This window comes from Ammodytes marinus, assembly GCF_949987685.1.
Source record: "Ammodytes marinus genome assembly, chromosome: 18".
Lineage (NCBI taxonomy): Eukaryota > Metazoa > Chordata > Actinopteri > Uranoscopiformes > Ammodytidae > Ammodytes > Ammodytes marinus.
In genome coordinates this window covers 6,731,718-6,759,640 of record NC_137222.1, presented here as the reverse complement: position 1 = coordinate 6,759,640, position 27,923 = coordinate 6,731,718, and the positions used below count along the sequence as shown (strand labels likewise).

The 27,923-nt window shown below is 40.9% G+C and overlaps 1 protein-coding gene across 2 annotated transcripts in view; it reads right to left on the bottom strand.

The window, feature by feature from the left end:
- garnl3 (GTPase activating Rap/RanGAP domain like 3) overlaps positions 1-27,923 on the bottom strand; it is a 68,692-nt gene that overhangs the window by 7,977 nt on the left and 32,792 nt on the right. Inside the window, exons 3-28 of one of the 2 annotated variants that reach the window (XM_080046338.1) lie at positions 25,186-25,260; positions 24,268-24,367; positions 22,520-22,638; positions 20,634-20,698; positions 19,460-19,523; positions 18,965-18,991; positions 18,413-18,488; positions 17,712-17,810; positions 17,490-17,593; positions 15,304-15,412; positions 15,084-15,129; positions 14,820-14,926; positions 14,609-14,724; positions 13,679-13,783; positions 10,352-10,426; positions 9,969-10,083; positions 9,781-9,807; positions 9,266-9,370; positions 8,095-8,211; positions 6,889-7,055; positions 5,903-6,061; positions 5,124-5,190; positions 4,151-4,258; positions 2,926-3,044; positions 2,517-2,652; positions 89-148 (exon numbers count right to left, since the gene is read on the bottom strand). In XM_080046338.1, the coding sequence (XP_079902464.1) occupies positions 89-148; positions 2,517-2,652; positions 2,926-3,044; positions 4,151-4,258; positions 5,124-5,190; positions 5,903-6,061; positions 6,889-7,055; positions 8,095-8,211; positions 9,266-9,370; positions 9,781-9,807; positions 9,969-10,083; positions 10,352-10,426; positions 13,679-13,783; positions 14,609-14,724; positions 14,820-14,926; positions 15,084-15,129; positions 15,304-15,412; positions 17,490-17,593; positions 17,712-17,810; positions 18,413-18,488; positions 18,965-18,991; positions 19,460-19,523; positions 20,634-20,698; positions 22,520-22,638; positions 24,268-24,367; positions 25,186-25,260 (2,467 nt within the window). The remainder of the gene's footprint in view (positions 1-88; positions 149-2,516; positions 2,653-2,925; positions 3,045-4,150; positions 4,259-5,123; positions 5,191-5,902; positions 6,062-6,888; positions 7,056-8,094; positions 8,212-9,265; positions 9,371-9,780; positions 9,808-9,968; positions 10,084-10,351; positions 10,427-13,678; positions 13,784-14,608; positions 14,725-14,819; positions 14,927-15,083; positions 15,130-15,303; positions 15,413-17,489; positions 17,594-17,711; positions 17,811-18,412; positions 18,489-18,964; positions 18,992-19,459; positions 19,524-20,633; positions 20,699-22,519; positions 22,639-24,267; positions 24,368-25,185; positions 25,261-27,923) is intronic. The other variant, XM_080046339.1, reaches the window with a different exon arrangement.

The window sequence follows — 27,923 nt, the reverse complement described above, 5'->3', positions numbered from 1 at the left end:
GGGGCAGCAGCATTATGAGCATTTATTTTTTATTTTATTTATTTTTTCAAATGAACTGAGGACGAGTTGTGGGAGAATCCTGCAGTACCTTCGGCATCCTTAGACATGTACAGGGAAAGCTTGGTACCATAGGGGATCCGTATAGAATCTGAACCAGGGATGAAGAAGAGGGTTACACAAAACGGATCGCACACACTGTAAATATATACAGTATTTAAACACACACCCACACAACCCACACACACTCACATAAACACACACAGTAGGTGCTCTGTTAGGCGTACCATTCCCCCGCAACGCAGAATCATATGCATAACAAGCTAAAACAGACAAGAAATGTGAATCCCTTTGAGAGAAATGATTACCCGAACCAGCCTAAAAGCATAAAGCCCATCCCCGGCTAATTGCGGCAGCGTAAGCCATACCTTCCTACCCAGTTAGCCTTAATGTCACCTGTAAATACCCATCAGGACAACAGAGAAAGTCCACCTTGATGGCACAGCGGTTTAGCCAAACAACCATTTTTTGTTACATTTTATTAATTTTTGCTCAAGCCCTTGTCCTTTACTGCAGCCATCAGAATAACATGGATGCGTCAGTGGGTGACTGTGTGTGGAGCTATAACTATAGTCAAATGAACCACCAGGAAGTTAGACATTGCCGTGATCCATCAGTTGGTTGTCTCGCTTTGAATGGCGATCCTGTACGTCTCTAACAACAGCTGTGCATGACAAATGTGCCCCATTTTCAGACAGTTGCAGCAATCTGGAAGAGGTCAGCTGTGTAGGGGGGAGGCGGGACAGTACAAATGGTCAGGTCCACAATGAAAGATGGGCAGTGAAAGCCTGTGGGAGGGAAGGGCTCGTATTGATCCTCAATCATCCTTAAAAGCATTCTCTGCCTCTGAGGACACTTGGTGTCCTTTGAATGGTGGTGCTGCTGGTGGTGATGGGGGGTATGTAGGAAGCGATTAGTCTATTCCCCTTTCTGTAATTTGTGGTTTTGTAAGAATTTAAATGATCATAACGATGCTTTTTGAAAGTTTTAGCCATTAAACGATCAATACATTTACATAACTGACAAGAATTTTTAGATTGAATGTCTTACCTATGTCGCAAACCTACGTCTCCATTCATTTAACTACTGCAAGTAATTCAATTTGCAAGAGACACGTAATACATCACAGTAGACATTTTGTTGCCTGGATTTTTGTCAAAGACATGATTTCATTACATTAAAGTATTATGGATGACTGTTTTGAAAAACGGGTGTGTTCAAGGACGCTCCAAAATCTGAGAGTTGATTGCTCAACAGCAATATTCTAAATGATTGGTCTAGAGATATACAATATTTTTACGAACAAAGTATTGTCTGTCAGATCAAAGCCTGATGTAGATAATCAACTGTTGTCCAAAATCTATCAGTAACACATCCAGTGAACCAACCTGTTGCTTTAGCTGACACATTACTTCATTACCTGCAACACAGCTGCTGTTGGTTATTTTTTGTCAATCCCGCTTACTCATCCTTCTGCTGTAAATTCTCACTAAAGTACTAAATATCTACGCCTCAACTTCCACAAATACACACCTGTTTGAATTAAAAACTGCAGTCCCCAGCTGTTTCAGGAAATTAACAGAATATAAATTATATCATTTTTTTAAACAACTTTTTTGTCGGACAACGGACATTTAATTTTTAAAGGTTTGGCCTGAGTTTCGCAGACAGAGCATATATAGATTCACATTCTTAGTTCTTGGTTCTTTTGACTGGATTGCTGACATGAACAACACAAAGGTTCCTGTTGGAAGTTTTAACATGAGATGAGATGAGATGATATAAAGAAAAAATATAATAATAAGAAATATACCTATAAGTCCTCGAGATTTGAAACAAAGATTTTGTGGGTTTGAAGCTGCAAGATGATTTTCATGTTGCACTTAAATAATTGGAAGCAAATGGCTAGAGATTAATTTGACATCTATATTCATGCTATAAACTTAGGTTAACAAGATTTGTAGTTAATATATTTAAAACTATCATTGCAGTTATATAAGTATAGTAGATACAACTTTCTGAAATGTTGGATCTTTCCCAGTCACTTTTAGTAACTCCAAAAATGAGGATATATTCACATTTGTCATAAGGCTAAATCAAGTCACTGTTATAAAATGAGAATGAATGAGGTAATAATGATGGGAGAGATGAATGCAATTAAATATCTTGCCCTAGAAAACGATCCAACTGAGAGAGAGAGAAAGAACTCAAAGAAAGAGCTTCAATGAATCATTCCGTTGAGACTAGTTTATGTAAATGCCTCTGGAGCTCCAGGCTAAGCACACACACACGCGCGCACACACACACACACGCACACACACACACACGCGCACGCACACGCACACACACATCCAAAGTCAAACAGGTCTGCAGGCAACATTGACATATGGAAACATTTAATAGCGACGCACTAATATCAACATCCTGGGGTGCCTTATGCTGTGTGTGTGGGTGCTTACCATCGCCGAGCGGTGAGGGAAACACGGGCATCTCGTAGCCGGTGGGCGTCTGTGGGGAACTCTGGGAACTGGTGTCTCTAGAACTACAGTTGGAGGCTGAGCTCACCGGAGCAGAGGAGACAAAGTAGATATCCGACTGTGGGTATGAAAAACAAGGAGGACATATAGAGAGGAAATTAGATCAATACAAAGTCACTGGAACCACTGGAACAATGCCAAGAAAATACAGTATTAGGTAAAACATAAATAAAAGAGAAAGAAAGGCAAGAAAAAAGTGGAGCGTAAAAAGACAAAAAAATTAAAAACACTCAACAAGCTACAAGAGATCTTGCTATGGTGAAACCAAGTGTGTTGAAGGTGATTTTCTTAAACCTGATCTGATATTGTGTTAGCTGTTGATCATACTGACCCGTGAAGCAGCCAACTGCAGCTCCGGGACCACTGCTGTGTACACTAGGTTGCCATTGACGACCAGTCTGATCTCGATGGAGTCTGTTGTGAAGGCCAGGATGTAGGGAAACGCACAAACTGAAAAGACAACACATGATCAACAGGATTCACCAGGGAAAATGCCGTCCACCAAAATATAACTATTTGACTATTTAGAAACTAAAAATTACAAAACTTTTTGAATTGACTCAAATAAAAAAATATCCCTAAATCCCACAATGCGACGCAATGCAATACAGTTAATAGTTTCAGCCAGAACGGCATTAAAAAAAAAATGCGATCATTAGACGATAATATATGCTGTAAAAATGGGAATCAGGTTGAGCATCAATTCTAGAGGCTCTAGGCGCCTCCTCTGTCCTCCCATATGTTTGATGTGATATGGGTGAGAGGTGAGAGCAAATTGCAGCACAAAGTGAGGGGGATTCTATCCAAATGATTTTATGCCATTTTTACATTTGCACATAAAAAAAAGACCTGAGTGGATATGCCAGAAAAAAAGGAAAAGTATAATGCAAAAAAGGTTTTATGTGTTAAAAGTTGAAAAAGTTGGCGTAAAAAGAAAAGGAAAAAGTCATGTATTGTTTTTCATTATTAAAGACTTACTAGATTTATTTTAATCAAGTCATCTTTTGGAGCCCCTTTCTTCAGTGATATTGCCTTAATGGCATCTGGCTGCTGCCACTAGCAGTTCATCTCAACACAACCAACTCCTAATAATTGCACATTGGTGGAAATGTGCATTCATTAAAATTTTCTCTAGCTGATTTCGTTGAAGTTAAAATCTGCACCAGATTTGGATGGAAACCTAGCTAGTGTTGATAAGTAAAATACAATTCTGTAAAACCCTCAAACAAGTGTGTGTTTGTGTGTGTATGTGTGTGAGTGTTAAAGTAGGACACATTGTAGGGCAGCAGTATGTTAGCCAAAGAGTCGGTTTACAGGTTGAGTGTCAATTTTGTGTGTGTGTGCTTTTTGTGTGTGTTTCATCACCTTACATATTTATGTGTGCGTGCGAATACAAACACACAGAAAAAAATAACAAACACACACAAATAATCACATTGGCCAATTGGATGCTTATGGCTACACATGGTGTTTCCATGGCGACGGGAAGCTCTGGCCGGGGCCAGCAGCAACTCGGGCCTGGGTGGATCCAAAGCATGGTTGCCGTGGTAACCTACCAATAGCATTGGGCATCTGGTTCCAGCTGAAGTGGAAGTCGGAGGTGTTGGATTGGATCATGGGCGTGGAGCCATTAAACGGACAAACCTTCTTGTAGTAACAACTATCTGTAAAAGACACAACACGACAGGGGTTCAAAACGCTCAAATGAAATGATTTACTTACTTGTTTATGAAAGAAGGACCACGATAGGATTTTAGTATAAGTCAAATAAATTGGAGAGCCATTTTTCCTATTACCAAGACATCATAAAAGTGGACACAGTGATGAAGTAGGTGGCAGCATCTTCATAATTCATCCCTGACTGTTAATATTCTGAGGCGGTCTGTGGCGTGATTTTTATTCCAGAAAGGTGCAGTACTGGCAGAGTAAAACCGTTAAAGGTCCCATATTATGCTAAATGCACTTTTTAAATGTGTTCTAACATATCCATGGGTCCACGGTGTGCCTAGAGACTGCCAAAGTATTTAAAAAAATAACACTCTCCTTTTCTCACTCTCCCCCTTTCTGAAACCACCACCCCTCCCCCACCCAATATACTCCAGTCAGAATTCTCCCCTTTTCTGACCTCACAAACTGGAAAGCCAGAAGCTTCCACTGTGCAGCCCACACCCCTATTTCTTATTGGTCCACGGCCCTGACAGACAGAGGGCGAGGCGTATCTGGCTTCGCTTCCGGACAGGGGGCGGGGGGAGCTCAAAGATTGTCTATTTACGAGGGGAGCTGCAGCTCTTTTTTAAAAAATAGGCCATTGTGAGATTAGCTGAACATCAGCATAGTACAATAAATTATCTGAAAGTTTTTTTCAGCAAACAATTAAAGAAAAACGTATTAGGGACCACTAAGACCATATAATATGGTGTATAATAGAACCGAAAAGTGTATAATATGGGAGCTTTAAGGCTCAGCTCTGACAGCAGAGACCTGAATCAAAATAACATCTGAAGCTTTCAGAGTTAAAAGAGGACTCACAGTTGAAGCACAACAGCAGACCAGCCTCCCCGTCTTCATACACATCGATGGCTGCTACAAAGTTTACCTGCAGGCAGAGACGAGGCAGTTTAGTGGAATCTTTTTAACAATAACAGTGATGAGAGACTTTTTTTTTAACAAATAATGCCATCACACATACCCTCTAGTACTGAGTAACTACCAACCCAGGTAATATAAAAGATGTATTTCTACAACAGTGTGTTACGTATTTACAAATTTTCAAAGGAGAAACGGTTAACGCCGACTAATATGGTTAAATTAGAGCAGCTGTTTGTCCTCCAGCCTACTCTTTCACTGCAGCCTATTCAGTTCTCCTCCTTCTGCTCACCAGCTGGCGGCCACAAAACGACAACGTGTTGATTCGCCCAAGCCTGGTAATCAGCAGGTAAATAAAGAGACTGTATGGAACAACTGAAGGTCTCAGTTCTGCAGAACTTCCGCAAACATCACGTGAATGCAGAAAGAAGAAAAAAAACGAAAAGGGTTTTTCCATGTATTTGTGAGTGTGTGTGTACTCGTAAAGGTATCTTTTGTGGGGACCAGTTTTAGCCTTTAACCATCGGATTGAGGAAATGTTTAACCTTTTTGAAGGTTAATACTTGGTTTTAAGGTTCAAGTATGATTATGACTTTGGTTAGGGTCAGTGTAGGTTGGGGTTAGGAATTTAGTGTTGATGGCTAAGGTTAGGGTAATGGATTGGGGATGCATTATGTCAATAAGTGTCTGTGTGTGTGTGTGTGTGTGTGTGCCTGCCTCACCCTGTTGGCCTCTACATGGTGTAGTCTGTAGGCGTCTCCGGTGCTCTCATTGATCAGGTCAAACTGGTGTTTGTAGGCCACGCAGATCATATTGTCGTTCTCCCCCGTCGGCCCATCCACTAGCGCCATCACCACCGGCGGGTCACACAGACAGATCTCCTGATGGGCGGAGCGGGAAGGGGACACCATGACCTCAATAAGCTTAATTACTTTAATAGACCTATCTGTCTGTCAGTGTTATATCCTGGTCATTTTAGGACAGAGGTTCTCAAAGTCACCTCAACCCCATTTTTCATTCCTTATTACACTATTACTTTTGGATTTCTTATTTCTATTGGATAGATATATTCATGCTTTAAAGTACTGTTCCCATAATGCTTTTGGGGGACAATGTGAATAAGGTTTTTTATATGTATATGTTTGTATAGAGACTATGCTATAGGTTAAGTGAGTAATGCAATTTACAGCCTGTAATCAAAAAAGAAAGAAATTGATTAAAAGATTGCCGAATTAGCTAATAGCAGTTCCTTTTTGCAGGGTACCCATGGATGGTAAGATAACTATCACTGGATGACTTTGCTGCTGAATAAAACGTTGAAAGAAATATCAATATTCTCAGGCAAATTCTGAAATCATGAGGCATTATAAGGTGTCTTTTTTTTCTAGGTTTATTTGCCATGGATATTGGGAGATTTGACCTACATAATCCTGGCTCAAAAGTACTGCAATTTTTTATCACACATTTTGAGAAATTAATATATGTTTAATGCCACCTTCATTGCCTCATTGCTCCAGCTGTTGACCATGTTGGTAAGAGGGTCAAATCATTGGGCCAAATAACTTACTGTCTTTTAAATATGTGTAGGGAGAAAACATTGAGAACTCTGATATCTTGTTTTAAGGGGTTAGAGTTAAAAAGGGATTTGAAACTATATCATCTGTATTCATTCATTTATTTTTGTTAATTATTCAAGAGCTGGTTGTACCCGTATGTACTGAAACTCCTCCACCGGTGAGTCTGCTCCCATTGCGACCGCGTTGACGCCTTCGAAGCGCGGATGTTTCCTGGTGATGAGGAGGAGTTTGTTCCTGATGGCTGCTACTATCCTCAGCTCCGAGCCATGGTGGGTGTTGATGGAGTACAGATGACAGCCTGGACAAAGGGGTGAGGAGTGTGTGTGTGTGTGTGTGTGTGTGGTGGGGTGGGGGGGTGGGGATTGGACAAACAGTAGATGGGACATGTGTTACGCTGTAGGTGTTGTTCCCTGGCACCATTCCCGTGGATCAATGCATCCAGCTGGCATGACACCAGCAGTGGGTCAAAAAGTCACCGTATCGTGCTTTAGGCTGATTGAACTTTCTGTCAGCAACATCAATCCATCATATCAAATAGAATTAATTGTGTTTAGTGTCAAACTTAAAAGGCTAGCTGTATAGGTAATCTTTCTACCAAAGCTGCCATTATTTAACTTTATCTGCTCCTTTTTCCAGTTAGCCTTACATTTTGAATCAAAGCTCAAAATGTCCTTCTGTTTTCTCTTTATTGTTTCCTTTTGGTTTCACTAGACGATGTTTCTAACTCAGACTGCTGACGCCGCATGTTAGCGTCAGATACACTTCAATGAGGAGGATTTTGTTTCCCATCAATAAGACTGCAAGCGCAACATGAAAGGATCTTTACATTAAGAGGAGGAATGATGAAACTAAGCCACATTTGAAGGTTTTGAATGAACATGTGGGCCCGACAGTTGCTTTTGTGAAGCTTTCCTTTAAAGCTATAGTTCGCAACTTTTTAATAGAAAAACATTCACGCCATGGACAACTGAGTTGACATGAAGTTGATCAGCTCCACAAAACTCTCTGTATTTCTCAGTATGGCAACGTTTAAAAACTGGTGATGAACCCTGTCACTGGCGCAGGAGCTCAGGAAAATCCCAAGAAGCGCCCAATAAATGTTTCAGTTGTTGATTCTGCTGCTAAGACAAAACCTGGACGTACAGCTGAAGGTATAAAATCCATGCCATTCAGTGTTGTTGTAATTACTCAGAAATCCTCATGGGGGAGACAGAAGTTATGCACTATTAGCTTTACATTCTTAATTGAGCTGAATCAAAGCTAATTCATCCAGATGACAATGCATGTTTTTTTTGTTCATGGTGGGGATTCATATACCATATGCTGTAGATTCCTACCTTTAGTTTTCTCCAGTTTATTCTCCCGGCAGTCGCACTTGCCCCTGACAAGCTGCTTCTCTTCCAGGCCCTTCTTCAGCGCGCCCAGCCTGAACACATAGAGCCGAGCGTCCTTCCCTAGAAACACAAAAAGACAAAAAGGGCATTTCTGTTTCTGCATGAAGGTTAAATGTATTTGTCGGCCAGACAATGGTCATGGCACAGCGGGAGGATTACTAGAAAGCTTTTTTTTCTACGACTCATGCTCTCTCAGAAGCTTTATCAAAGCCCACACACAGACTGGTTAGTGACAAATGTTTGCCCTGCCATCCGTAATCACTATTAAAACCCAGTCAACCCAGTTTGTCAATATTAGGGTTAGCTAATCATCCGCAGGGTAATTAATTACACGCTGTGCTAGTTGAATCCAACACCAGATGAGTTTTACATCTGTTTGTTTGTACACATTGACTTCTTCTATATATGTTATTTGAGGTTTTATGCCTGTAGGTCTGTGTGTTTCTTTTCATCTATGTTTGTCTGCATGTCTGTCAGACCTTTTTTTTTTTTACAGCCCACTCCACTCTACGGTCAATCTAGCCCTGCAGCATAAACAGACACACGCTGTCTCTCACACACACTCACGTAACCAAGGACGCATGATAACACACACACACACGCACACACACACACACGCACACACACACGCACACACACACACACGCACACACACACACACACACACACATGCGCACACTCACACACGCACACACACATGCGCACACACACACACACACACACACACACGCACACACACACACACACACACACACACACACACACACACACACACACACACACACACACACACACACACACACACACGCACACAATCAGGGATCGGTTCTCTATAGGTCAGCTTCCTTAGAACACAGCCAGAGATCAATGTGTTCGCCGGGGCCAGTGGAGGTGGAAAGGGTAAGTATGCACTCAGCGGCGCGGAGAGAGGGTTGACACAAGGTGAAATAAGAGGGAGGGATGGGAATAATGAGAAAGAATAATGTACTGTAAATACTGTTCTGCTACAAAAAGGGAATGAATGAGAGGACGACAGAAGGTGTTTTCTAGGGGAAGCTGTGTCAGATGTGCGGGAGTGTGAAGCAAGTATCCTGGTCTTCCCGTGGGGGTCTACCTTTGTCAGCCCTGGTGATGAGCAGGTCCTGAGGCTCGAGAACGTGCATCTGCTTCACCACCATGGTCTTGTCAAACACGTGCACCGGGGGCAGGGCCTGCGTCTCTGAAAACACAGCACACATGTCGCCATAAAAACTCTGAAAAAGATGCACCACAACTGAGGTTGAAAGTTGAAGGATTTGATCCATATTTTTTCTTTCTTTTGTTTAAAGTGGAGTCAGCAATTCCGGAGAATGTGAAGAAAAATCCAGTGTTAATACACAGCCTGGGCTCTGTAAACAGGCATGTTGCTAGCTACGGTGGGCCCCCTTTGTTTACATACCCTTTCTTTCCATACCAGTTGACAGAGCCTAGCCTGTGTGTTCATCATGAAGACTCTCTGATTTTGACAAAAAAAAAATGATTCTGAACTCAAGAATCCCTGACTCCACCTTTTTTTCCCCAGGAGAGACCACTGCCAGCCTCATCCACTCCAAAAAAATCACACACACAACAAACAGATGGTTCACTCACCAGCGTTTGGCACAGCCGGATCAGGGCCTGAAACAGTGGACAACATCATTAGCATCATTACGTTAGCGTTACGAATTACATTAGCTGTTAGGCTTGGCCGTAGTGCCGAGCCTGTTATTGAATGGCTATGGATGAGTGGCTTTAGTTTGATAGGACATGGGGAGGTATGGATTAGGGATGACCCTCACCATCCAGCAGCATGACCCCCGCTGCGTCGGTGGCCAGCAACAGGGACTGACCCCAGGAGTCAGCACACACAATCTCGTAAGGGAATGTACTGCAGAACGACTGGGACTCCCATGGCTGCAGCACACATGCAAAATACAAACACACACACACACACACACACACACACACACACGGATATAGGAATTAACATCCACTTGCTTTGGCAGAGATAAAAATAAAAGGAGAGAAACGGTGTTATACTCAAGTTATTCATACAGGATAATTATCAAGAATGTTTGTTGGATGAATACTCCGTTGGGCTACACATTTTTGAGTTCCGTAAAACATGAAATTAAATGGATTGGAGATGCAGATGACGGCTGTCTCAAAGTGGTGCTCTCACCTCTTTTCTGCACAGTCCCGTAGTAACAAGGCTGGTCGGGGCATCACCTCTTACAATGGTCTTCAGCTTCAGAGCCTAAGAATAAGACAATGTATAGTGAATTAAACATTTGAATATTTCCCTCTGAAATGTAGTGGATTTGAAGTACAAAGTGGCATAACTTGGGAACAAAAAATACTTGTAACTCAAGCATGTAGCCACTGAAGTACATTTTTTTAATGAGAATGCAGTTTTAGCTACTTTGCATCACTGCCACCAAATGAACTTGATTGATATTTAAACAATGTCTAGACAACGTATGTATAGCACGAACCCTGCATGTGATAAAGGAGTAAAATAAAAGCATCATAATACATGAAATAAAAGGTGTGATTGCAATGATATGCAAATAGAATACAGTTTGTACTACTGTTCAAGCAGCGACCACCTGTTTAGATTGACAATTTCCAAAACCAAGCTGCACTGTCGGACATTTCTATTTACATATCTGCATAAACAGGCAATCTGGAGATAATGAAATCAATACCAACCGACAGCGTGGCAGGGCAGTGCACTCTACCATCCGTGAAAAAAATAAAAAATAAAAATAGGCATAGTCTGACATCTCAGGCATCCATGACAACATGAAATCCTTTGTTTATAAGGTGCATCGCACAACAAGCAAAAGTACAGAGAGTCGGTTTAGTTGAGGACAAACGGCTTGTCTTTACAAAACCGGATAATCAATGGCTCGACACGTCTCCGTTCCTTTGTTTTCACGCTTTACAGCACAATGAGTTGACGCCTCGGCTTTGTGTTTATGAGTAGAGAGCGACAGAAACAAGAGAAATACAAAGAGGAACACGTAGAATAACAAAGGCTTAGTGAAGGAAACGAGAGATGATTGTGCTTTTACGTTCTACCTATAGCAGCCTGTTATATAAATCTTACAAGACATCACAGTCGTCTGAGTGTTTATTTTCATTGTTGACTGAATAATGAATACAGTAGCCTTGCTCACAGTCCGTATTCTGGCCTCTATGATTTAAAACAATATGGAAACAGAGCCATGAGGTGGATCATAAGTTTTATAACGAATAAGTAAAATGCCGGAATCCTATTTTAAGATGACAGGTAACACAGTCTGTAGATGTGGCACCTGTTTAGGGCCCTGAGAGTTACTTAGAGTGATAGCACAAGTCAAATAGTTTCAGTAACTTAGAGAAGTGATGATGGAGGCATGGATGACGCAAATGTTGACATTGGTGAAGCAGTCTCAGCTTGTACTGATCAGTAGTGTAATACAAACCAAGATTAGAAAAAGTATTATACAAGCTACTTCATGCAAACAAAACCTATTTTTTTGTAGCCATATTGAAGTGGTGTACAAAGTAAATGTTTTTAAACGTTCTTATTTTTTCTTCTTCTCTTATTTGGTTTGTGAGGGTGAAAGGACTATTAAGAACACTTTCTGATTCATTGTATTCATTTTGAATTTGTCTGCCTCATTCACATACACTTTGGCCTATGGGTGATTATCGACACAATCAAAACACATCTACTTCAGTTAAAGGTACATTACGTCACATTAGGCCGCGCATGTGTCCTAATGACATAATGTGTTATGTCACAACCCAAACTAATTATTCCCACAATGCAACAGGTCGTCTAGGTTTCGGCACCACAGACACTTCTATACACACACTTTTCTTTTCTTCTTTGTTCCTGTCTAATATCAGTTACGTCAGCAGCACCCAGAGCAGAGGTGTAATGATGATTGCATCAGCCCCAGTAATGGCTACTGGACTGCGGCTCGCAGACCGCTATTCTATATCATTAATCCATCCTGACCCTGACTGAAAAGAGGTGTCCAGTTCACTCGACTGTCTGTCAGGACTTACAAGACAAATATATATACATATTTGGCTCATAATTTTATTGTTTTAACACTGAACAATCCGTGCAGGTAGAAACGTGTTTATAAATCTCACAACACAGGAGCTGATCAAAACCAGTATCATATATAATGCACTTTAACATCTAGAAAATACATTCTCTGCCATTTTAGCAGGAATTACCTGTACATATTGGACATTTAACACCAGACCCAGAAGGCCTACAGTACTATTAATAAATTATGAAATGTATGTGCATGATGGCTTATTCACCTTATACGCCTGTAATATGTAACTGATGCCTGTTTTTACACCTACCTGCATGTTATCTGAGTCGGCGTCAATTATTACCATGCGCTCAAAGCAACAATTCCCTTCCTTTAGGTCTCAGGCTACAAACAAGCTGCCCTGCCCTACTGCTGTTGTTGAGGCAGTATGCAGTATGAAATGAAAACCTGGACCTACTTCTAAAGGCTATTAAAAAAAGGGCGCTGCATTCGGCATTTATAAGGTTTAAAAACCTAATGAATCAGTACTTCAACTTGAACTGATGCACATGTAGATACAACCATTATTACAGAAAAAAAACACGGTAAAAATGTTCAACATTGTCTGTGTTTTATTCCCACCCTCCATGCAACTGGAATTTTGTGAAGAGAGAAGAGAAGCGCACCCTTCTCCTTTTTCTAAAATTTGAAATACTTCTGCGTGGAACTCCGACAGTCTGCTTGAACTTGAACATAATTTATTCATCTATACTTCTAACAGTGACCTCAGATCTGTCACAGAACTCTCCGAGCTGAAGTTAATGAGTCTTGAGTAGTTTGAGGGAGACAAATGAAGTGGGCATCTTTCAAAGTTACAGTCTTTTACAGCATACTGTAAGTTTCTCTCTGTATTTCAGCGATTTCTTGTTGAACTGCAGTAGTGAAATTCTTGGGAATATACCCATAAATCAGACTAATAAAAATGGCTCAAGCCTTGCATGAGCTTCAGTTAAACTTTTTAAAAAACTGCATTTGTGCACAAAACAATTACACAAAACCCTACAATTTGAAATTGCAGGGTTTAAGCACATAGATGTATACGTTTATATTCCCGACTGTTGCGAAATTAGCGTAATGGTAGGTGCTATATTATATTCAAATATACCAATAAAGATGGCCTGTGTTTATATGTGCATATGACTGGGTTTCTTAGGTGATAAGGTGTGTTTGTCCAGGCCCGTAGTAAGTGTGAACGCCGCTTTTGTCTGGGTTTTAACCTGGTTTCTGTGTGTGTGTGTGTGTGCGTGCGTGTGTGCGTGTGTGTGTGTGTTTCTGCCTTCTTACTGCAGAGCTCTGGTTGGCTGGTAACACAGAATTTGAGGCTGTGTGTGTGTGTGTGTGTGTGTGTGTGTGTGTGTGTGTGTGTGTGTGTTGTGTGTGTGCGTGCGTGTTCTTCACTTGGTTACCTGCCCTATTCTGACAAATTCTGCCTGCCGTGCCTCCTCCTTCTTGCGTGCCGACTTGGGAGACTCCGGCAGCACGTCGCTGAAGGACCGCCGGTTTAACATGTTCTGGGGAGAAAAAGGAACCTAAACATGGAACACCGACAACCACGGAATGGTGACACACACACACACACACACACACACACACACAGGGAAAAAGAAAGCAGAAAGGGGTCTTAGAGAATGACCCTGGCAGGGGGGGCGAAAGAGCAGCAGTGAAAGACAGCGCAGACTAAGCCGTGTTAGGAGCAAACAGTGAAAGGAGGGAGGGAATAAAAAACTAAAGAAATAAGAAGTAAAGTGATGTGTGCAGAGAGAGAGCCCCGCTGAGAAAGTCAGCATTGCAGTAGTATCCAGTGTGTGTGGTGCAGTATGCAGAGGGAGAGAGACCGAGGGGCTGCAGTGGAATATAGCAGAACAAAGCTCAGCAGTGGCTACAGTCACTGCCAGTGGCTCAGGCGACTTGGATGGCCAAAAAGTAGATCCATCCAAGAATACACATAACCCAGTCTCTTAAAGGTGCAGTCAGTGATTCTGGAGAATGCGCTTGTTGTCAAAATCAGTGAATATCCCCTCACAATCCGCTACCTGTCAGTACTGTGTGTGAACTGAAAAGAAACCTGGTGTCAATACACAGCCTATGCTCTGTCAACTGGTATGTAAACAGAGTAGTCCACCATTGCTAGCAACGTACTGGTTTACAGAGCCTAGGTAGTGTTTTTATACAAGATTATTTTTCAGCACACACACAGTAGGGACAGCCAGGTAGCTGTGAGGATCCTGAGGAGATATTCACAGACTTTGACAAAAAATCATTTTGACAAGCAATCTCCGGAAATGGCTGACTCCACCTTTAACACTAGACTGGTGGGTCAGAACGGGGGCTTTTACCTTGTGCAGGTCAGGCATGAGGTCTTGGTAGAGCGAGCGGATCAACATGTCAAGGGTCCGCTGACGCTTCTGGGCAAACGTTGGCGTCTCCAGTGTGGCTTTCTCTCCATTGATTACTGCAGGAGATTAAAGCAAGGCCGGATAAGACATATATGGACAGTGTGAACTCATTTGTTGTTCTCTATTCTAAGGCATTTTTTTCTGTTCTTACATTTGACTAATAAAAAGTCCCTGAATTCTTGGTGATCAGTAAATACAGGCGGAGATGGGAGAGGGGGTCCGAACAGTGGAACACTCTCCTCTGAGAATATCTTCAACCTGTGACAAAGAGCCAGATATTTAGCATCCCTTTTACACTTACAATGGATGCAAAGCACATCAAACAGTATGGTCAATTCAAATAAACTGCTCTTTTAAAAAAACAATATCAAAACACATCACAGCAAAGTCAAAGGTAACACAGTCAAGCACTCACCTGTAACTGTCATTCTGGCTATTATACCTAACTAATGCAAAAATATCTGGGTGGTGAAGTAAAGGAAGAGAACTGATTATACAGGAGACACAACAACACAACAGCAATCCATGTTATCCCTCAGTTTGCCGAATAGCCCGAAGCTCCTCTGAACGTGGCTCAGTTCGCTGATTGCCACTTCATTTTTTTCTCTGACAGTCATTGTCCATGTGAAGGATACGGGTGAAGTGCGATCGGATCATAGACGGTTTGAAGGACGACGATGCGTCATCCCCTTCCTGGAATACTATGGTAACAATGTCGTTTCCGATGTGTCGCTTTCTCTCCACCTGTTTAAAAGGACGGAACCAAAAAGACACAAAATGTGAAAAAAAAACACCTGCAACCTAACCTCAGTAGCCTATGATTCATGTATTGTTGACATCGATTTAGTGACTATAGCAACTGCAGCCCTGTTTTTAGACTTTATTGGTTTCATTTAGGCTAAGTCGTATTATTAAAAGTGTGCCGAGTACATTTTTACAAAGTGCTTTACAGTCCGCTATCACTGGATTCCTTTGATGCTGAAAAAATTAATAAAATTGACAATTATCAGGTAAGTCTTGTTGTCTGGATCTTCATCATTATTTCACCATTTCAACCCCTGTGTACATACAATTATAAATAATAGCAGCTTTAGAGTTGATAAGTCTGCATCACACTGTTAATGAGGTACTGAATAAGGCTGCATTGTACTGTAGAATAGGGTGTGATTCTAACAGCAAACCTTTTCCGAGCTCTCGACAACATAAACACTGTGAGAAGCGCTGATCAATTAAACACTTTGATCACCAAACTTCACAGGCAGAAACATCAAGCACATCGACTGAACCAAAACAACTTCTCACCTGCTCATTGCTTCATCTCTAGTTTTTGCTTTCTTTTCTTAATTAATTGTCTTTGCCAGCCGTCTTCACCTCGTCAATGGAGATTTAATATTTCTTGCTCGTTTGAGTTGAGAGAAAAATACCTTAAGTCAAGTCAACATTTACCACATCTACCCAACACAAAGTTAATGAAAAAGGCTTTCACATGAAATTTGCTGAAGAAAATCATTGTCCTCAGTGGAGTCAGCAATCCTCAAACGGCCCACGCACAAATCCATTAAGTTAATATGTGTATTACAGTAAATAACAATACACTGCACAAAAATGTAAAACTGGTCAAGCCAATTTCAGACATACTGCTATGTCGTTACCCTTGCACAATCACGTTACAAAGACGATACACCCTTTTGATTTTAATCCGCAGTTCTTCTAGCATTACCACTTGTTGAAAACTTTATTAACCACACCACAAGTAAGACTATACACATTGTCAATACGGAATTGCAAGGATGCTTTTTCACCTTTGGGGGAAAATAACTCCACAACTTCACCAATTACGCCCAACTGACTTTAAATTGCAAGACTGTTGCTCAGGTGTATGATATAACCATATTTGTTCATATAACTGCTTTTCTTGTCACCCAGATGGATGGGAAACGAGCGACAGCCAATCTCATAAGGTACAAGCACATACTGTTCCCTATTATTGACGACCAGAATATATATTTTTTATTTTTTATCTTAAGAAGAAATCCAATTATGTTTCAGATCTGCCAAGGAACAGCTTTTAAATCATTGTCACCAGTATTGGCATTACAATATGGAGATCTTGAGAAAGGCAATAACCTCCTTTCATCCTAAAGTGAGCACACTTTCCTGGTCGGTTGCCATTGTAATGAGTTCTTATCAAAGAACTGTAAACTGTTGGCATATTTTAATATTTTCTCTGCTAAATGACAGAGATGAAGACCTGTAACTAATGTACAATTAAAGTTAAGTGTATGGTAACACCGGAGGATTTACATCTTCAGGTAGAGTTGGTGGTAAGAGTTGAAGGTTAGGATTACTTTTATCCTCAGAAAAATGATTAAGTATGCAAACAATAACTAAGGGGAAAAATATTAGTTTTGCAAGTCCGACACAACGTGAGGCCACTGGCTATGTGTATCACGTTTAAATCATATGGCGACTTTTATCATGTTTCCGTGTCTGTTACATGATTCATCATGGGGGCCATGAAGGATCTGTACAAAAGATTGTGTCAATACAATAGATATCAATTTCACTGAATGTATGAAACATTTGAGCTGCTGGTGGTGCAAGAGGAATCAGTATCCAGTAAGATTTATCCTCTGGAGGTCATGAATGTTTGAACCAAATTTAATTTCAATCTATCTATTAGTAGAAGATACTGGGCCATAGTGGTATTGCCATCCGTCTAACGTGGCCAAAAACACAACAAAACAAAAAACAAAACAAAAAAAAATAGATACAATTTCAAAGAAGACGAAAATGCACAGCCACACATAAAGACACCCACCTGCTGTTTGTTCTCTTTAGAGTAGGGTAACATGGTGGACACGTGGAACATGAGCTCATGGCCCTGATACACTGTGTAGATGGACTTCATTCCTGTAGTGTCATCTGCAGGTTAAAGCAGACAGGGGGAAGACAGAAGAGAAACATTTGGCTCATATTCAAAAGGCCTTTACTTTAAGATGAAGTTAAAGTAATGGGATTCAGCAGACGTGAGTGCTCTTACTCTTGGTGTCTAGCCCTCCGCGGTAACCGGCCCATCCCTGCAGCGTAATGGAATCACCCAGCAGAGTGAGAAACTTATCGAAGCTCTCACTCCCCGTCTCTGAAACAAACACACACACACACACCTTTGACTTAGAAGACATATTGTATTGTTCTACCAGCTGTTTTATAGGGAGGACCATAACTGACATTATTCAAATTAATTAATAAATAAATAAATGATTCAACAAAAACTATTAATATGCCATTAAATACAAAAAAACAAAAAAAAAACATTGGAATAAATGTAGACATTAATGAATGACAAAAGCGACATCATTTGACATTTAGGCAATTATAAAAGGCAAAGTTTTATTTTATTTTGACATATTTAATGACGTATTAATTGATCTATTCATTGTATCATTTATGAACTTATTTATCTATTTTTAATTATGTCAGTTACAGTCCTTAAAGCTTTTGATGCAAAGATTGTTTGACATTTTGGAAAATACAATTATTCGCTTTTATGCTTTGAGTTATATGAAAAGGCGCCTCAGACTTGTACACCAATTCTGGTGCCAATACCAGCAGCCTGTTAGCTTTTCCATAGAGGTGCTGGTAGGTGGATTTAGTCATATTCAACTAATGCTAAACTAACTGGCTGCTGCTTGCTTGATATTGAACAAACAGACAATGGTATTTGAGAACAGAGGTGTTTACCGTTGCTAAACATCTCGTCATCTGTCAGCTGTCCGTCTTTGGCAAACAGGACGCCAAATTTGAAGTTGACAGAACCCTGCAAAAAAGAGAGAAAAAAAGTTGGATACAATTATGAAACAATTTACAATTCATGCTTTTAATATTTTTTTATATTTATATAATGTCTGCTATTGAAGACAGGATGATTAGCATGCATGTAAAATGACATAAAAAGTACATCAAAATGAACAAACGTGGCACACAATTACTTCAAGATAGATTTAATAACCTTTTGCATGTAATATGTAAGACAATATCAAATATTGCTTTCTTTTAATACAGCATATATAGAAGATCATTTCTCAGATAGAGTTTTAATAAAGAATCAAACAAGTTGATATCTGTTCTAATATGTGGGTGTTGGTGAGATGTGTGAGAAAAAAAATAATCGAAAAAAATATAGGAAAACCAAAAATGATGAAAAGAGTAGTCTCTAAACTTGAAAAAATTAAAAAAATCTCTTTTAAAAACCGAATCAATGAATAAGCTCGACTGTAACAGTGTCATCCGTACCTCTTGTTCCTCCAACACCAGCAGATCCTGAGGAAAAAGGGACATAACAATTATCATTCTCACTGACCAGCACTGCAGAGACAGACAGACAGGCATACAGACAGACAGGCATACAGACAGACAGACAGACAGACAGACAGACAGACAGACAGACAGACAGACAGACAGACAGACAGACAGATAGATAGATAGATAGATAGATAGATAGATAGATAGATAGATAGATAGATAGATAGATAGATAGATAGATAGATAGATAGATAGATAGATAGATAGATAGATAGATAGATAGATAGATAGATAGATAGATAGATAGATAGATAGATAGATAGATAGATAGATAGATAGACGGACAGACGGACGGACGGACAGACAGGCAGACAGACAGACAGGCACAGTCTGAGGATATGTTACAGTTTAGGTTCTACTGATCACGGCCTGGCCCTGAAATGGAGCGCTGCTACATTTCATTAAGAGCTAGCAGGCTGCTCTCACCTTCTGAATCTCCGGGTTGAGGATCTCCCTGGGGCCTTTCTCAAACCTGTCCATGTTCATCGCACTGAGAGAACACAGATAAAGGAAGGGGGGAAAGGGGGGGAGTGGAGGAAGTAAAAATGAAAAAAAAAATGAGAAAGGCCGATCAATGGAAGACAAATAGCCCAAAGGGATATCACAGAGAAAAATGAGTGAGATCCGATACAGGGGAATTCTCTTCCTGCTTGTACTACTTGTACTCTGCTGCTCAGCCCGAGGATTTTACAATCTATTCTCTCATGCATCTCGATATATACAGTTACTAAGTCAATTCACAAAATATGCTACTGGAAACACAATGTTGAAGATATGAATGACTATGTGATATCACTCCTTTAAAATAACAAGCACTATAAATATGAAAACATAGAAAACTACAATGGGAATATTCCACTATTTTGAAAACATTTCTGGACAAAATAATTCAACCATTAATGAGGAAAATAGGATGTATATACTATATTGATCAACAATGATAACAATTGCTTACAGCAGCCCAGACAAACCTTAATTATATTTCAGTTCCTCACAGTTACGCAGAAATAGTTTTTTTTCTTCAATCTAAAGTACAGAGGCCTTATAATTGCTGTTACATCTGTTCATATATATTGAAGACTTTTTACGTTTAAGTAACATCATCCTAAAGACTGCAGTGGAGATGTGTATTCATTATTTTTTTAACCGATGAAGCAGTAAGCCACAAAAGCACGACCAATTCTTTTTTCTAGCACTTGTACTCGACAAAGTGTTGTGTGGGCGAACACGATATTGGCCTCATAAGAATATTTACTGTTGGATAAATGTAAGCATATTTTGAGACCATAGCTAACAAAATAGTATATTCAACACTTTATAATAAAGTATAACTTGATTTCCATATTCGGTACAATGATATATCTTTTTTGTGTGTGTGTTTGCGTGTGTGTGTGTGTGTGTGTGTGTGTGTGTGTGTGTGTGTGTGTGTGTGTTAGATGGACATAAAATATAGATTTTGAAGCTCTGAATGGTCTTTTTGTTCAGACACAGTATGCACTGTATTTATGCCTCTGCAGCAGCAACAATATTAATTCTCACACGTGTGTCCTAAAGAGTGAATGAACTGCGTCTGCTCTGAGCTCCAGGCTGCACTTCTCACCTTAGGATGGACTTGACCGATAGTGTTTTGGTGGGGCTGTAGGGGAGGCTGATCTTTAGAGTGCCCTGCAACCAAAACAAGAATGACACAGAACAGGGATTACAAACTCTTCAATCGCTTTTTTCCCCTGAGGAGTGGCTTGCTCAAAAATCTGTTGCACTGTTCTTCATTTTGTAACAGAACACGCTGCTAACTCAGTATTGCCCCCAAAAAGAAATTCACAGCACACAGCAACAGACATTTTTGTTTTTTTACAATCAGTCAAAGTATAATCCCATGGGACCAAATTAACGCACGGAAAAAAGTCGTCCTATTCGACAACAACAACATCCTGTACCAGTTATAGTCTCACAGAAACAAGATAAATCAATGTGATCAGGCAACGGAGGTGCATCGCCCTAATCAGGTTCCAGATGAGGCTGGCGGCCCCGAAATTAGATCCACGTTATCTTAGTCATGAAGCTGAGTCACCACACACACACACACACACACACACACACACACACACACACACACACACACACACACACACACACACACACACACACACACACACACACACACACACACAGTGACTCAAAGGTTGTGCAGCCTTGTCGTCTATCAAGATACCATTTTGTGTCTTCGCTTCTTATATTTAGATCACAGAAAAAGGAACCACCTACTACTACCTAATACATGTTTCAGATGAATCCAAATAGTTCGGTCTATTTTTTGGTGAAGAACATTGAGTACGAATGTAGAGGTATTTTTACTTTGATTATTTCCATTTTATGCTAATTGATACTTCTACTCCACCACATGAAACAGCATTTAATTGGAGCTATTTGTCATGTTTCAGATGTCCAAATGAGTTGTTAGCAAGTCCGCTAGAGACAGAATTAAAGATTTGTGATGTGTCCTTGAACATACGATAATAATAATATAACATTGTGTCACAGAACTTAGATTTTTCCTTTTTCATATCCCATTAATCATACCAAGACTCCCACCAGATTTTTAGAGGGGGCAATTAAGACTGATAAGTTGCAGCTTGCACGCTGATGCATCAGAATTAAAAGTCGAATAACACAATAACTAATTAAATATCAGTCACAGCAGCAATTTTTTCTGCAGAACAACTACTTTTAGTCTTGATGCTTGATGATAATACTGGTGTTCTAAGGCGCCCTGTGGAGTTTTCTTGTAAACAAACTAAAGTAATGTTTAATTCATAAAGTTCCCCGTGTGTATCCGTGAAGTCTAACAAATGTGTTTTGTGTCCTTCCTCATAACACATTAGCAAACCCCATAATAAATGCTGCAGTTTTTGTATATGTATATTCACAGTCGTTTACTACCATGCATGATTGCATTTCTTGGCGGGTTACCTGCATGCACACATGTCCTCATTCATTTCACACAAGATAAACTAAACAGGGAGACACGCGTGAAACTAAAAAACGGGCTAAACTTCGAGAAGCTTTTTGAATGCAGGGCTTTTACTTGTAACAGAATATTTTCACATTGTTGTATGGCTTTTTCTACTCGAGTAAAGCATAATTGATAGGTTTTATATAGCGCTTTATTGCCTAGGCACTCAAAGACGCTTTACAGGGTTCCTGGTTCAATTCGTTCACACACCGTCATACTGGTGGTGGTAAACTACGAGAGTAGCCACAGCTGCCCTGTGGCAGACTGACGGAAGCGTGGCTGCCATTCAGCGCCAACGGCCCCTCCGACCACCACCTCGAACATACAGCAATCATACACATTCACACAAGGCAAGGTGGGTGAAGTGTCTTGCCCAAGGACACAACAACCATGACAAAGGTGGCCGGGCGGGGATTGAACCGCCAACTCTTGGATCGTTGGCCAACCCGCTTAACCACCTAAGCATCACTCACCGACTTTCTCCAGAGGACGGCTCTGTATTGAGGAACCCGCTGGTTGTTCTGGTCTGAGAGGACGACTGACAGGTAGAATGGATTCTTCTCTGCGTCTGTACCCACATAGTTCTGGTGGACTGATGATGTTGGGGACAGAGATAATATACAGATACAATTACACATCTGTACACTCTGGTTCAAATCAAGATATCAAGGAGAGATTGGAGACCTTGGCCTGCATTATATCTATCCTCCTTCCTTCCATTTCTTTGATTATCTTCAACACACACACACACACGCACGCATCCACGCATGCGCACACACACACACACACACACACACACACACACACACACACACACACACACACACCTCCAGTTTTCTATGTGTGACATGGCCACAGACAAAGATCTCCACAGCAGACTGAGTCACACATTCATGCCTCCGCTTCCTCGGTTGACAGGGTAACGTCTTTGGAAAACAATGGCCAAACAGACCTCCAAACCCAATTAGACGCAAGATCTCAGCCTGCAGTGCCGTCCCTGTCTTTGTCCTCCCCATCTGCTGCTTCCTCTTCCTCTAATGTTTTCTATACACCACAATTTCAAGTCCTTTCTCTGTTAGATTTTTTGCTCCGTATTATCCCCTATCAGCTATCTTTTTTAGGCTTCGGGTAAGCAAAGGCTTTGCAATGTTTACTTCGTTCAGACACCTTGTACTTCTCACCGTCTGAGAAGAAAACACATTGTTATCAGTCGGTAATCACCTTAATACCTGATCCGAGGCAACAGGGAAACAAACGAGGACTAACTACTTTACTATTCTTCACCTGGCCATTGAGAAATTGAAAATTCAGGCATTGCATTGGATAATTCATCAGGAAGGATTTGTTGTGTTAGAATAATCGGCCCCGGAGTTCATAATGTGCTGTGTTTGTGCGATAAAGTGGGCTCTGTTCAGGCTGTGAGACACAGATGGCTCTGCTGCAGTCCAAACGGGTCGTGCCAACTTTCTGGATACATGGCTCTCTTTAGACCAGCCATGCCTTAGCATGTTTAAAGCAGAAAAGGCATATATTTCCTTCTCCTTACTTGCTTTTTGCGCTGTGTAACTTTCCTTCATGTCCATCCAATCTGGGGCTCTGTTCTCTATCTCATCCTTACAGCTGAAGGCATTCAAGTCACGGTAAAAGAAACCGCCTGTTGGACAATTATCTTTTGTTGCACAACCTGCAGTGGCTGCCTACACTGCACATTGAGTTAAGAAGGCATTAATGAGGATGGCCAGATGATGGGGGGAGCGGAAAGGTCAAGGAACAGGTGACCAATTCTAATGTATTTTCTAACTATATCCCCGGGGGTGCGGTGGGCTCCTGCTGGCCTGCTGCACAGCTCATTTCAGAGGCCAAACAGGCCGATCTTAATTAAGTTATCTCTTGGAGGCAAAGCCTTCGCTCTGTCTGGTGAGGCTACATCATGTCCTCTATGGGCGTCCTCTCTGGGTGGTGCATAGGATCAGAGTGTAGTTGAGACTCTCAGTGGGGATATGGCAAGATGCTAACAAGTTTCTGGCCTTAAATAAAGAGTGGTGCAATGTAAGGACGTGGCTGACATCCATAAGATAAGAAGTGTCCCTAGGAACCGGGGAAGATTTTCAGAGGATGTTATATGCCTGATAGGAAGCTTATAGGCTCTCCCTCTTCCACCTGTATCTACAGTCATTCCTTTCTCATATCTCACACCACCAACAAGCAGAGAAGCACTGACCTTTTCCCAGGAAGTATTTAAAGAACCATCTGGTGTGGTATTCGGGATTCTCCAGATGGACATCGGTTCTCCTCCAGGTTCCTGGAGTGTAGTCCGAGGTCTGTTTGTTGAACACACACACACACACACACACACACACACACACACACACACACACACACACACACACACACACACACACACACAAACAGACACACACACACACACACACACACACACACACAAACTTGTCATTGGGATGGTCACAGCTTGAGTCACAGCAGTGCTCTCCATGGAAAACTGTTATACTACAGTATGCAGCAGTGCAGATACCAACACAGGACAGAAAATCAGTTACAGCCAATGCCAATTCTTTTTAGCTGGTCTTCTTATATCATAATGTTAATCAACCTTTTTTTAACAGTTTCTTCTGTACATTGCATGCGTGTGATAGTTTTGAGATACGTATATGCAGCACAGCCTCAAAAATCATGATTGTTTTCATGATTTTGAGACTCTCTCCCAATTAAAAAACAAAAATGAGCAAGTGTTTTCCTGACCTTTTCAATTGGCAAACCTTTAAAGTGAAGCAGCGTGTACCTGCAGCTCCTCATCGCAGGTGGCGCATGTTAATGAGTTTCGAGCACTACACTCAATTGCTTGATTTTAATATTTTTTCTAAACCTAAAAGATATTGATTAACCCGTATTTAATAGCCCTAAGTACAAAAAAAAGTCAGAAAATATATGACTATTTTTCTTTCCCCATCCCATTTACCATTATCTTCTGATGCCACAGACCTATCAAATGGATCGTGACCCCTAGCTTGAGGCCAACTTCAATGGGCAGCTATGGTGACATAACATCATAATGGCATATTGGCACAATGGCGGTGAGTGGATGGCTGGGACGCATGATGTGTATTTTGTGTATATGTACCTCATCTGAAGAGCCGTTCTCCACCCTGAAGCGCCCTGCCCTCTGAATGGCCCCATCTGCGTCACTGGAAATTAACTGAGAGGCGAGACAGAGAGACGGACAGAGAGAAAAGAGAGGGAGACATGTTTTAAAATTAGACACCTGACAAACCATGACTTTGTGGCATACAGTAATAAGCAGGTCATAAATACATTAGCGGCGGCTATCATCTCGGGCAAAAGAGGAACAATGGCAGACACATCACCCCCCCATGTGACAGCAGACAGCAACATATCTGTTCTCAGCGGTCTCTGTAGATACTTCAGACTTCTTTAATCACCGATGATTAGTCAAGTCTTTTTGCAATGATTCCTCCAACTCACGAGCTGTTTTTTGTACACTATTTTTCATTCAAGCGTCTGCCACGATCCACTTATCGGCCCAATCACCTCCCTCTTGCTGACTCACCTCCCTCTACTATACAGCATTGAAGACGAGACATAAAGGAAGCGAATTGGGATACTTAATGATAGTGAAATAGTGAGAGAGAAACTAGAGAGGTCACAGGAGGAGAACAGGATATATCCTAGTGCAAGTTCATACAACTTAAAGAAACTGGTTGACATTTTGAAGAAAAACGCCATGCAGCTACTGGTTTGTCTTTGCAGAGAGTGCAATGGTATTAAGGTGAAGGCTTAACTACATTTGTAACCTCAGCACTCCATATGTTTGTCCCTGATTTGATCACATTGCTTTTCCAGTGTAAAGTCAGTCCACCATTTTGGCTTAGACTAAAAAATATCTCCTCACCTATCGGATGGAAAGCCTTGACATTTGGTTTCTGAAATTCACGTAAATGCCAGGATGATTTTGACAAACTTTGGTGATGTAAATAATCATCACGCTCCATTGAACTTTCAATTTCTCGAATCCTAGCCTTAGTTGTCACTTGTTTCTAGTGTTAGTTAACTAATTTAAGCAAGCTAACAAACATCATGATATAAGCTGTGTAGGTGAAAATATAGCTAGTTTTTAGCCATATTTGGCTGGTACATGCAATCTGTTGTGAGTAATTCCTTGGGTGTGTGGCTGCAGTACTTAAAGGATTATTCCTTTCTTAGACCTGTAAAAGCTGAGCTAATGCAGGATTATTTTAATTTTAACTTGGTTTGATGAATAAAACTGACAAATTAGACTTAAAAACAGAACATAATCATATCAGGAAGATGGTGTGTGTGTATGAATACAGTAAATCATGTTACGTGTGAAACTGGTATCTTAAAACTAGTCAAGTGTGTATTCAGTTAGTGAGTTAGGGTCAACATGATTAACCAGCTTCTCAGCCACACAAAACCCGCATCAATCTATTCTTCTTCACGAGCCCTTTTACTTTCTGCCCCCCCCCAACCCCTTTGCACTGACTGATGCTTTGTTGCCAGGCAACAGACAGCAGAGTGTCTCCTCCCTTTCTTCCTCCAGCTTCTCTTCTCTGCGTCTTTGCCCATCTTGACTATAGTGCTCCATGTTGCTCCCCTCGCCGATAGAGGTCTCTGCTCTGCCAACATGTCCGCTATTAAAAAGACCTCTGGCATGAATGTGTGTGTTCCTGCACTCACACTGTGATAGGTCCAGATGGCCTGAATGGTCTGGATGAGCCAAGTTAGAATAGGATGAAAGGGGAAGTTCCCAGAAGACCATGGGCCTTAACAAGGAAAACCATGTAATATATCTCCTCGTGTAACCCACCTCAAGGAAGTGAAAACAGACACAATGAAACTAAGGCTGCAACTAACAATTCTTTGTTCATAATCGTTTGTTTTCTCGCATAATAGTTTCAAATGTTTGACCCAGTTTCTCAGAGTCTGAGACGTCTTGTTTTGTCGTAGCCATTGTCCATACACCCCAATGATATACAATTACATTGATATAAAATAGAGATTTTTTTTTTTGGAAAACTCTATATATTTGAGAGGCTGAAAGCAGCAAATTTATTTGGCATTTGATCTCTTTGTCGATTTTCAAAATGTCTGTTTTTCTGTCAATTGACTAACTGATTAATCGACTAATTGTTTCAGATCTAAAGGAAACCGAGGACAAAGGAGAACAACCCACTTTTTTTTCCCTCACTGTCAAAACGGCATAACATATTTTAGACTTCACTAATGAGTGTCCGCCTGCTTAAGGTCTGGGTTTAGAAGTATCCCGTTTGTGTGTAGCACCATATTCTGGTTGTGAGAAAACCGGATTAGCTACCTGGACTACCATAATACCCTTTTCAATTTACGCAAACCTGACTGCAGTTCTGGGCTAGTGAGTGCTGGTGTGCACTGCAGTTGGTTCAACTTACTGTACAAACATTCTAAGACCTTCTAAGTTTGCTTTTCCATGGGCTAGAGAGCCACTTCATTACAACTTTGCTTACATACCGCTCTCACAGAAAATGTGATAGAAAGTAATGATAACGATCAAACTGTATTACATCTTGAGACGATGAAAAACATGCTTGAATTAAGTTAAAGTCTGACTCCGGTAGCGTAGATTCAACAGTGAACAGTATTGTCGTTCGCATTTTTTACGAGACGGAGAAGCTAAATCCAGCACAGCGGCGAATGCAGCAGGGTTCCCACAGCCAGAAACCAAGCTGTGTTCATTATAAACAGCCGTCGCAGCACAGAGTGGCTGGGATGTACCAGAATCAAAGGCCCACCTGCAGGCAATATGATCAGAAAACAGCACACTCCTATGATGGTGTATACGGG